This window comes from Tetrao urogallus (genome assembly GCF_951394365.1).
Source record: "Tetrao urogallus genome assembly, chromosome: 2".
Classification (NCBI taxonomy): domain Eukaryota; kingdom Metazoa; phylum Chordata; class Aves; order Galliformes; family Phasianidae; genus Tetrao; species Tetrao urogallus.
The window spans coordinates 37,482,081-37,494,205 of NC_136814.1; the positions used below are offsets into that span (position 1 = coordinate 37,482,081).

The window sequence follows — 12,125 nt, forward strand, 5'->3', positions numbered from 1 at the left end:
TGTTTAGGTAGAGCTTATTTTTGCATGGGAGGAAAGTATGATAAACCTCTCTAAGCTGTGAACAAAGCATCCTATGGTAACAAATAACCTACTGCATGACTTGAAGACAAGTGCTCGCTTACTAGAGTATTTTTTGTGTGGTTGGTTCAAGCTTTCCCATTAGCATAAGAGATTCATCATGGCTTTAAAGAAGATTAATAAACAAAATATCTTGTTTCTCTTGCTTTACTTCAATAAGGAATGTTTTAGTGTGCCTGCATTAAAAGCATTTTTTCCACATCCTATTTTTATCTGCATATTTAGCAGTACTCTGCCACGCGTAGCAAGATTTTTGTGGCTGAAACTGCTATCTCATGGGCACAACAGTTGCTTCTTGATTGCCCAAGCAGGCTGTACATGCAGGTTCAGTGCTGGGACAAGGCCCTGCCTGTGTGAATTCCCACAGGAAAGAGAACTGATGACTGTGCCTGTGGGACAGGAATGACTTTGACATCCTCTGGCTGAGTTTTTGATGTGGGTCATCAGAGAACCAGGACTGCAGGGGTGCGGTGCTATGCTATCTTGTACATAGCATAGCTTGTCTTGCAGAGTATTTCCCATGAAAGCTGGGGAGTGGAGGATTTTTTTCTTTTAATTTCTAGACATTAGATATTGGAGTCAGTATATATATAAGCCCTTTTTACTGCCCAATTTGTGAACTTTTAAAACCTGTTTTCTTGTTCCCATGCAGGTGCTGCTACTACATCATCTTCCTCCTCATCACCTTCCTCCAGTTCAATTACAGCTGCAGTTATGTTAACCTTAGCAGAACCATCCATGTCAAGTTCATCACAAAACGGAATGTCAGTTGAGTGCAGGTGACAGCAGGACTTGCCAAAGCACTTTGCACTTAATGGCTGCTGAGGGCCACTCTTTTCTTTTTTTTTTTTTTAAATTTTTTTTTTATACTGCACAGTGGCACAAAATTCAGACAAGCACTATTTTGTATTTAAAGTTGTTTCTTGACAAGCTAACTTTGCACTTAAGTGCACTTTTATGAAGAAAAAGTACAACAAACTGCTTTTCCTCAAGCAATAATTGTTTCCAACTTGTCTGGGAATTGTAAGTCCAGTGACTGGAAGGCCTTCCACTGTGGCAAATGGAGGCTGTTCACTGCCTGTAGAGACAGTACAATAAGCATCTAGTTGTTGGGTTGATCTAAATAAATGTGGTAAGGCTTACTGTACATGTATTCCTTGGTATTTTGTTAAAGCTGGAACATTTGATATTTTTCCATTTATTTATGACAAATATTGAACCTATTTTCATTTGTACAAGCTAATTGTTTTTTAACTGCTAAGTCACCTTATAGTGGCTTCAATTGTATACGTCAAGCACATGTATTCAATTCAAAACCTGCAGTTAGTGGGATGTTTGACATCGGTCCTGATAACCAAATGCGAGGATTCCTTTAAAAACAAACAAAACTGACTCATGTTTACAGGTTTGAATTAGGCTTAAATAGGTTACTCTGGGTTTTAATAACCCGTTAATTGGAAAGAAACTACTGTACTTTGCCATTTTTCTATAAAACAGTATTTTTTTTTAATTTTGATAAAATACATTATGAAAAAGGAAGAAAATGGCTAACAAACTGTATTAAATCTTAATGTATAAATATTGTATTTAGCCAGTTTAAAGTGTATATTTATTCATAACGGATTATAACAGTTATATTTTTGTGTTTTCTTGTAAATGTTTCTTTTCCCTTAAAGCAACAAATATTTCATTTGTAATGCTTATTTTATTACGAGCTTCAAGGAGAGAGGACTTCAAGACCGAGTAAGGTGTGAGGTTATAATTTGTGGTTGCTGGTATGAACACTGCCACAAAGGGTAGTTGTTTTTAAAATACATAGCTAGCTGAGTGGTAGACATTTAATTTTTTAAATGCCTTGTACAAATTCCAAAACCAACTTCAAACTGTTTTCACTTGTATTGATTTTACGTTGTATGAATCCCAACGCTCTCCTGTTAATTATATACCTTTGTAAGACATTTGTATATTGCGGAAGTGTTCATTCAAGCTATTTAATACCTGGCACTGTTAATACACAGTACTTTATTGTACAGATTGTTTTACTGTTTTAATTGTAGTTCTGTGTACTTCTTTTGGCTGGGGAAAATAGAGGCTGGCATGTTTTTCTTTGTTTTCTGGCAATACAACATGTAAGAATTCAAAGCATTTTGTTTGTAGATGCTAGAGTGTCAGAATCCTTTACATTTGACTTTTCTAAGAAAAGCATTTTCAGTCTTCGTAGTGTGTGCTTAAGGCTAACTTTATTGATTTTATTGAAAATGGTTTCAAAGTATTCAGAATTGTACAGGACTGTAAAAATTTGTTGACAAACGTTGAAGGAAAAGCTTATAGAAAAAAGCTATAAAATATATATTAGGTTCTGCAGAAAATGGAGAATTATGTAATATATTGTACAAATGTAAGCAAAGGCCTCTGAAATAAAATGCCATAGTTTGTGAATCCCTGATTTTGTTTCTAACAGTTTAATTAAGCAACTATATAAATGACATCAACCTGCAGAATCAGTTCAGCAAAGGATATTTGATGTGGTGTAGTAAGCATACGAAAATTAATTAGACATTGTACGTTGGCTCTCTGTTTTCCTCTTAGTGGTTGGCTAAAATTTATCTTTTTCAGCGGAAGTGTTGCTTGTTGACATCATTAATGCAGCACCGGTTGAAATAAAGAGGAGTTTGGATTCACATTAATCTGGTTAGTTTGAAAAATGGAAAAGAAAGCTCCTGAAGGTACTTGCCATCTTCTAAAAACAACGGCTAAGTTCAGATTTGGTGGAACTTGCATGGAACCTTTAGTTATATCTGCTCACGCCATGCCTGGCCCTCCTTCTGTTGTCCAAAATAGTTGCACTTGTAAAATGGTGAATTGCCACTGAGGCTGGTAAATCACAAATGACTGACAACAGGCTTTGGACACTTAAAATGTGAACGATCGCCATGATTTGAGACTGTCAGGGGCAACTTTAGCTTCAGTGGGGCTACTTGGAAGGTAATATACACGTTTAATAGAAACAGAGTTGTAATGGCTCAGTTCTGCCGTTAGTTTCAGGAGTACAGCTGGTATTGATTGAACTGGGATCTGCATTTGGGCAATTGAGCGTATTCAGCCTTCCACTTGCTGCTAGTTCTCTATCAGCTCTGCTTCAGTGCCAGCATTTGTGCTTTGATACATTTGTTAACTCCTATATGTGAAGCTTTATTTACTTAACATGAAACAACTGAGAGATTCTTCATTAAGCTGCCTCTCGCACTTTCTTGCTACTCAATTAAGTTGAAAGTTTTTGCGTAAGTATGGATTTGGGGTGTTTTTTATTACATAGATTATTTAATTTTTGCTCTCTTGCATCTAGATCGATGATTAATCAGAATCTGTTCTGGGTGTTTTATATTGCACCTCTTCTGTGAAGTGTTTGTATTCTCTAGTTCATGTTACTGTGTCCCTGCAGTTACAAACAAAGATGCTTTTGGCAAACTTTTTAGCTAGGCTAATGTAATCTGAGTTGCAGAACGAGAAATCTGAGCTTCCTTTCAGTTTACATATTATAATACTGCTTGAACATGGTGTGCTCCCCGCTTGGCGTGCACACTGTGCTTAAAGCTGAGAAAGTATTTGCCTGTACCTGTGAGTGCCTGCTTGTACAACCTTAAAAGAAAATTGCCCCTCACTTATGCATTGCACCTTGGCTGAGTTGACAGGTGCTTTCTGTGTCTCACATTTGATGTTCTTGAGAACAGCTGTGTGTAGGCTTTCAGCATATGCTTGGGAGCTCATCTGGCTTGAAGGCTGTCTTTATTGCTCCCAGTATATTTGCACCAGTCCGTACCAGTGTTTGTACTACTTTTTACTGTGTGGTTTCTGTTGTGCCGTAACACTTTCTTCTCTACCTACCTTATGGTTCAAACTCACTCTCTGGTTGAGTTCCTGGAGGTAATATGCCTTTTGTTGAGCTCCAGCAATTATAAATCTCTGAAATCAGTCAGCAAAATGTTTTCCCAATGTAGTTTTGATGCAATTTGATGGTTCAGCCTATTCTACCCACTGTCACCTATCAAACTGCTCTGCCATGTGAAGGTAGTTTGGAAACACCAATACATGTAAGTGCAGCATCCACTGACAGTTTTCAGCAATTTTTGTATTGTCTTGGGTTGTCCATGAGAGTCCTGCAATCCAGAAGGACTAAATCAAGACTAATGCTTTACCTTATTCTGTCTCTGGATTACTTGTTCTACTTCAGTTAGAGGCAAGTGCAAACAGAACTGCTCACACTGGCACCTCAAAAATGGGCCCGAAGTGCCTTAAAGATCACGTGGGAAGAGTACATAAAATCAGAGAACATTCTGATTTGGGAGGGACCCGCATGGATCACTGAGTCCAACTCAGTGTTCCACGCAGCACCACCCCCAGTCCAAACCGTGTGTGTGGGAGCGATGTCCAAACACTCCCTGAGCTCCAGCACTCGGGGCCGTGCCCACTGCCCTGGGTAGCAGTAACTGTTCCTTCTACAGCGTGCTTCATCTTGTTACGTGCTACAGCACTGCGTTATCACAGCAGCCCAACCACGGCAACCATTCGGTGCGGGCACGCGTCACGGCGCTCGACGCACTACGCGACCCTCCCCTACCCGCCCCCAGGTAGGTGTCACAGCCCTCCCGACGCAGCCCCGGCCCCTGCCCGCGCCGTGCGGCGGCCGGAAGTCACGCACCCTCTCTTCCTGCCGCGCGCGTCCCCATCATGGCGGCGCCCCGAGGAGCCGCGGAGTCGCCCGCCGGGTGCGTTACCGCGCGCTCTGCCCCCTCCCGTTCCCCTTCCCTCTCCTTCTGCCGCCGCGCGGCGGTGTTGCCCCGTAGAGCGGCCGTTGCGGGGCGACCGCTGACGCCGTTCTCCTGTGCAGGGCCCTGTGCGGGGACTACGTGGTGGGGCAGGTGGTCGGCAGCCTCTTTTCGGGCGGGGCGGCGGCGGTGCGGCCCCTGGCTGGTCTGTTCCGTGCCGCCGCCCCGCCGCCCATGTTGGTGGCCGTGCCCAGGGTAAGCTCTGCGTACCGGGACAGCGGAGCCGTCTCCCACCGCGTGCGCCTCGGTGTGAGGGCGGGGTTTTTAAATATCGGTGAGAGATTTTGCGGTGGGGTTTGGATAGCCCCGACTTGCCCCCCTTCCCAGTGCTGGGTTGTTGGCCGGGTCGGCCCTATGTGGCCTCGTAGCTGCATAGCGGAATGCCGCCCTGACGGACTCTGTGCCCCTCTGTGCATCGCAGGAGGAGGCGTGCAGCTGGGCCAGCCCCCGAGCTGAAGATAGAGCTGATAAATAAACGGTGTTCCAAATAAACTGCGATTTGTAAAACAGTTGTAGGGGATTTCTGGAACTTTGTTTCTCAAGTTAGTTTCTTTGACTTTTTGAAAAAGGAAAATAGGAAAAGAAAGCATACAGAAGCAGAGAAGGTGTCAGAGGGACAGAGCTCTTCTGTCAGAGAAGAAACTCCTAAGAAAGTGAAGAAAACCAGAAAGAAGGAGCTTTCAAAAGCAGAGGAGAAGTTGGCAAAGAGGTGCGTAGATGGTACCTTCTTAATGAGAGATTAAAGAAAAAAGCCTATCTTAACCAGGAAACAAAACAGTGAAATTTTAGTCTACTTTTCCTCCCAACCTTGTGTTTTAAAGTACTATTTTTAAGCAGCTTGTGGAAATGTCAAATAGTTTACACTAGAAGGTGTTCAATACTTTGTGTTCCTGCTAGAGGCAGGCCCTTGGCTCATGGAACCAAAGCCTCTGTCAGAGAGCTGGCAGGGCTGCAGGCTGAGGTATTGTGTGGCTCCCTGGCTCACAGTGATGCCTTCAGAGCTGCTCTCAAGAGGCACCTTTAGCAGAGCAGTCTGCGGGCCTGAGCTGGTTGTCCTTAGTCTGCTGGCCTCTGTTGTGAACCAAACTGTTCTGTTGCATTGCCTGTTCCTGTAAACATGCAGGGTGAGCCGAGGCGCTGTCAGCTCAGGCAGGAAACTTCTCCATTCAATTCCTGGATAGCAACATTTGACTGATTATAGCTCTTGGGGCTCATACCGTGTCCACTTTCTGATGTTGTTGTTGCATTTTCCATATCCAAGAAAAGGTTTCTGCAGACAGAGATCTGTTAGTATAAGGGTGGATCTCAAAAGATGGTTGTGGATGTAATAGATGCTGGGAAGAAGCCTTATCTTATTTCTGGCATGCAATGATGACTTTTTTTTCCCTTCAATTTTAGAGTAATCTTCTGAATTCTTTCTTAACTACATCTAACTAGTAGTGGATTTCATGGCCTGGGATAGCAAATAGTTTTCTGTATCACATAACGGTCAGATAAGTTTATTTTCTGCACTGGAGGAAAAAATAACATTTGAAATTTTATGTTGAGCATGACAATTTAAAATATAAGTTGAAATACCTCTCTTAGAGGCGTTAATTCTTGCCTCAAATGTCCCATTCTTTCCCATCAGTTACAATTTGCTTGTCTTTTCCTGAAAAGGGAGAGTGCTTTAGAACAGGCAGATGAAGATGAAGCGCGAAAACTGTTTCAGAGCAAAGCGAAGCAAAAAAAACGGGCTTCTCATGCTGTCGCCAAGAGTGATATTAATTCAGGTACAGGCAGAACTGTAAAACAAGAGAAGAAAAAGAACGAGGCTGAAGAAATGATTAAAAACAAAAGAACGGTGTTTGTTGGAAATCTGCCTGTCAACTATACTGCTCAGGTACGTGAACGGAATCTGTCAGCTAAAGGAATGAAAAAGATTATGACAGCCCTTGCTTTAAGGGAATGTTTCCACTTGGGATCTCACACATGCTTATGACTAAAATCTCTTGTTGTGAAAGTGGGAAATAATGCTCATTATCAGAAACCTTCAGACGCAGTCTTTTTTGTTTTGGTGGAGTTGGGCTTTTTACAGCAGTGGATGCAGTTGTGTTGCTTCAGTAGAGTTTGTTGATTTCTTCTTCATAGAATCATAGAATGAATCGTAGAACGGCTTGGGTTGGAAGGGACCTCAAAGGATCACAAAGCTCCAACCTCTCTGATGCAGGCAGGGCCGCCAGCCTCCCCATTTAGTACTAGACCAGCTTGCCCAGGGCTCTGTCCAACCTGGCCTCAAACACTTCCAGGCGTCCACAACCTATCTGGACAGCTTGTTCCAACTCCTCACCGCTCTCTGTGAAGAACTTTTCCCTTCAACTAAAACCTGTGTAATAAATGAGAGCTATGAGTACAAAGCTGCAACCTGCTGCTCATTTTGAGCACAAATAATACTTCAGATTTTTGCACAACGTTTTAAATTTGTACCATCCTCAGTAGTTAGGGATATTAATTCAGTTTTGGCAGTCCATAGAATAAGAAGTGGTCACGGAAAACAAAGAAATGCTTGCAAGTTGTTGGCATGTTTTTAGTAGCCTGTTAACATACTTTGCACGAGTGAAATGAAAACAGTATAAAAACCATCTTGGTAGTGCGTGTCCAACAGTAACTTATTATCAGGATGCAGAAATAACACTGAACATCTGTTATGTTTTCTGTTCAGATGCTGAAGTCTCTTTTCAAAGAATATGGACAAATAGAATCCATTCGATTCCGTTCCGTGGTACGTTATTTTCTCTGATGTTACATGGCATCTGCTTTTCTGACCTTACGGGATACTGTTCCTAAGGCTTGTATCTTCATTAATTTAGAAGCAGGTTTAGGTGAGTGTATTTTTACCATTAGAAGAAGCACTGGTGATATTACTGCAGAGGCACCTTTCATCACGTTTTGTTCCCATATTGTTCCCATAACAGCAGTTTGTACCATCAGAGCTGTAGTTTTTCTCTGAGAAGGCCCTTATTATTGCTGATTTAACTACGGTATTATTAAGCTGTTTTTAAATTACAGCAGCAAAGGCATATTCATTGTAACTCTGTGTACTGTATGGAATGGGAGAAGATAGTTCTCTTGGAACTCAAGAAACAGCCTAGGCCAAAACAAGCTGTATAATTTTGAGATATTTCTAGATCATCAGGAATATCCATTTGCTCAGTGTACTGGCTACATAATGCTAAGTGGCAGTGGTGTTTGTTTGACTTTCTCTTCAAGGACAAAATAGTTGTGATATGTTGTCACTGTGATTACTTGATGAAAGGTTTTTTTTATCTTAAAGGTTCCAGCAGAAGTTGCTTTATCCAGAAAGTTAGCAGCCATAAAGTAGGTTCTGCTTCTGAGTTTTGTGCTTTGTTTTTCAAAGACAAAATGTTTTTTTTTAAGTACTTGTTGTTCATTGTTTTGCTGTTGCCTTTTTTTTTTTGTCTTTTGTTTCTTTGATTTTTGTAATACACTTTGACAAGTGATAAGGAATTATAAGCCTAGTGTTAGCAGTAAATAATTGTGTTAGGTTGCATTTCTTATATTTTAGGAAGGAGGTATATTTTAGGAAGGAGGTAGAGTCCTTAATTCCTTTGGGTGTACTTATGAGCTGAGGAAGCTGAATTGGGGTCCATACGCACGCTGTGTAAGATGTACAGTTGGAACTCTTTTCAACAGAATGCGCTTTACAGGAATTGAAGTTGCTACTGCGTGCAAAACAGGGGAGATGTCAGTTGTTTAACAAGAAGTGCTCGTGCACAGCATAGTATCAGAATTGTTTAAAAAGTGTCTTTTTCCCATTCCAGGCGTAAGATTCATCCTAATGTGAAGTACATTAATGCTTATGTCGTGTTTAAAGAAGAACATGCTGCTGTTAAGGCTCTAAAAAAGTAAGTCTCAGCTTTGTTCCTCGTGCCTGTTGAGAAGGCAGATATGCAGAGTGTTTAAAGATAAATTTATAATCTGCCTCCTGTTCTCTGCTTGTATTAAAACAAAGATGGTATTTCAAGCTTGAAAGTAAATTTGCCTTTTGCAAAAATGCTATGCAGTGACTTTGTAAATGAAGCAATGATTCATCGTTTAATTTTAAGAATTTTTTCTTTTGATTACAAAAGAAATGGAACAGAAGTTGCTAGTGGATTTCACATCAGAGTTGACGGTGCATCAAACAACAGTTTGGTAAGTAGTGTGTGACACGAACCCACGTTCTGTGTTTTGCTGTAACAAATGACTTAGTGGCTTTCAACCTCTTGTTTTCTTTAGCATGACAACAAGCGATCTGTATTCTTGGGAAATCTCGCGTATGGTAAGTAAATTGGAACATCTTGCCTTGTTGTTTAGTCCTTATGGAATACAGTGACATTAGGATTCTTTTATTTATTGTTTCAGGTACCATGTTTAGGTAGCTAACTATCATTTGTTGGAATCTTTTAAAATAGCACTTTTATTTTTTGACAGAGGCACCAAAAGGGGTGAGTTTTCAGCAGGTGCTGCACATTAACTGTTTTCTTCTGTTATATTTCTAGAACTGCAAGCACTTCTATTTCTTATTGTTACTTCACATTTCTTAAATAAATATGACTAAGCTGCATATGTCACAGCTTAATAAACTGCCAAATGCATGCTTGTACTTGTGAACCACTTCCAAGTGATACACAGGGACAGCTTCTAATTTTGATGTTCATCTGTGAGCCACAGGATGAGTGACTCTGTGCAGGCAGCTGTTTGCTGTGAGTTGTTAGCTGAGTGGAGGTGCTCGCTGTGTAGTTCAGGTCAGTGCTTAATGAATGTTCAGCTGCTTCTGAGTAAATGAAGGGATCACCATCAGGTGTGGTCCATGTGAGGTTATTAATGGAGTGAGGATGCTTGGGATAACTTACTTTGGGGTGTGGTGTGGGACGAAAGGCCTGTCCTGTGCCAATAACTTGATAAACAACCAGTACTGTTAAAACTTGACCTGTCTGTAAAGCTGGAGAAGTGACAGATCTGAGTATGTTAACATTTCTCTGCTGTGTAGAACTTGTGTTGGTACTGTCCTTCCATGCATCCTGCAGGAAAAGAGCAGTTTGGACATTGATAGTAATCTGGAAATTACTTCAGCACCTTTAACTTTTCTCAGCACATCAAATTTCCATAAAATTAAACCCTCACTGTTAAATTCAGACCCTCCCTAGTGCAGAGGCATATCCATGTAAAGAGAATTACTATAGAATAAAGTGTACCTGTACAGAAGACTGTAACCTGTGTTTTAGTACTTTTACATCCCACTTGTCTTTCTGGTTGCATAGGCATGAGACTGAGAAAGCCTCACGTGTGTGACCATTATCAGAATAGTCGTATTAAATCCCTTTTCCCACATTCAGATAACATTTAGTCCAGTCACTGAGCATCAAGTTTCAGGAACTGCCAGCTCAGGGTTTGTATCATCAGTATTAATTCTCAGAAATAGATTATGGCATAAGAAGGAATTTCAAAAATGTTGCTTGAATCTTCATGTCCACTGTGTTCAACCCATAACTGAAATTATTTGAAAAAATGTACTTTGTTCTTCATTCTTATTTGTGATTTGTATTGCACTTTTCAAAGGTAGGGGATCAATGAGTGTCAGAGGAAACAGTCCTTATATAAAGTCCACAAGCACCAGCATTTGCAAACCACTTTCAAATCATACGCAGTGATGGCTTAGAATTTCCACGCTGTCTACAGTGTTAAGCTGCTGGAATTTCTCTGAAACACTGATATTTGTGTACTTAATTTTATAGGTCCTGAATGTGTTTAAAATCTATTTGGATGCGGTGCTCATGGACATGACTTAGCGGAGGGTTGTTAGTTAGGGTAGTACGGTTGGGTCGTGGTTGGACTCGATGATCTTTAAGGTCTTTTCCAGCTTGAGTGGTTCTGTGATTCTATGATTTAAATATATTTGTGTACCTAAATTGGTAAATGGTTTGGATTTAGGCTAGGCTTCTAAAGCTGTCTCACTGAAGAGATGTGTCTTGCTGTGCTTGCCTGCAGACATCAGTGACAGCGCTGTGCGAGAGCACTTTGCTGACTGCGGAGATGTAGTGGCGGTGCGAATTGTGCGCGACAGACAGAGCGGCATGGGTAAAGGCTTTGGCTACGTTCTGTTTGAGGTATGTATGAGTGTCAGACTTCAGGGCACTTGTCCAAACAGGAATTGGGAATTGCTGTTATGGCCTTACTAACACTTGTTTTTTTAAAATACGTACGCGATGTTAGATGGTAGCGCTGTTTTGTGTGTTAAAAGTAGCTTCCTCCAGACCTGTGGCAATTATTTTAGGTTGAGGACAAAGAAAAGTTGCAAAACACTGCTGAAAAAAATTGACTGTAAAGGAAAGGTGTAATAGAGAAAAAAACAAATTCACATGGTGTAGCAGCAATGTTTTCCCATTGGTTATGTTTCCAAATGTAAGTGAATTCTTTCCTGCAGCCATTTCTCCAGCGCCGTAAACACTGCTTTTTCATGCTTTTCTCCCAGACTCATCTTACTCAGTTTATTTCCTGCAGCCCAAGATCTTCTTTGTCCCCAGTTTCTATCTCTCTCCTATGACTGGTGTAAGGTGTTTCAGAGTTCCCTTTCAAGAACACGTGCCCCAGGGCATAAGCCCTGTGGGTGCGTGAGCACTTCTGACCAGATTTGACTTATGGAAGTAAAGGCAGTCAGGTGCTCTCCATTGTAAAAACCTGCCTGACAGAATTAAAGAAAGGCAGCCTTTTATTTGGAAGTCATCAACTGGAGTGTGCTGCTTTTCAAGTGGATGTCTGTTCTCACAGAATACGGATGCTGTACATCTCGCTCTGAAGCTCAACAACTCTGACCTGATGGGACGAAAACTCCGCGTGAAACGCTGCTCTGAGAAGGACAAAGCCCCACAGAAAAGCACCACCAGTCGGTCTCGCGGCCCTAAGGACAGAGCTCAAACAATGCTGAAAAACAAGTCAGGCTCTCATGATTCATTTGTTGGCGAAAAAGCAAATCCAGCCAAAAAGAGCACCAAGCCCAAAAGATTGAAAAGCATTAGTAAAAAGAAAGGTGGGAAAAACAAATAGCCTTTTGAACAGCTAGCTATCTATGTTTAAAAAAAAAAAAAAAAAAAAAAAAATTGGTTCTTTTTAATAAAGCCGATAAATACAAGGGCGTTCTGCCGTGTCCTGTCTCTGTCCTTACCGTACGTCGACCGCGCC

General features: G+C 41.2%; 2 protein-coding genes across 2 annotated transcripts in view; both read left to right on the top strand.

The window, feature by feature from the left end:
- The window catches only part of ARID4B (AT-rich interaction domain 4B), a gene marked incomplete at both ends in the record, with an annotated part of 57,114 nt that extends 56,253 nt beyond the window's left edge, over window positions 1–861 (top strand). Inside the window, one exon of the mRNA XM_079550311.1 lies at window positions 731–861. Coding sequence (XP_079406437.1) covers window positions 731–861 — 131 coding nt within the window. The remainder of the gene's footprint in view (window positions 1–730) is intronic.
- A 3,945-nt stretch (window positions 862–4,806) lies between these two features.
- RBM34 (RNA binding motif protein 34) lies at window positions 4,807–12,121 on the top strand (the record flags this gene model as incomplete). Its single annotated transcript, XM_079532857.1, has 11 exons — window positions 4,807–4,844; window positions 4,967–5,099; window positions 5,474–5,613; window positions 6,564–6,786; window positions 7,606–7,665; window positions 8,218–8,261; window positions 8,726–8,809; window positions 9,035–9,098; window positions 9,183–9,225; window positions 10,935–11,053; window positions 11,715–12,121. 11 exons carry the CDS (start codon window positions 4,807–4,809, stop codon window positions 11,988–11,990), a joined length of 1,224 nt encoding a protein of 407 aa, XP_079388983.1. The 3' UTR covers window positions 11,991–12,121.
- Window positions 12,122–12,125: the final 4 nt, after the last annotated feature.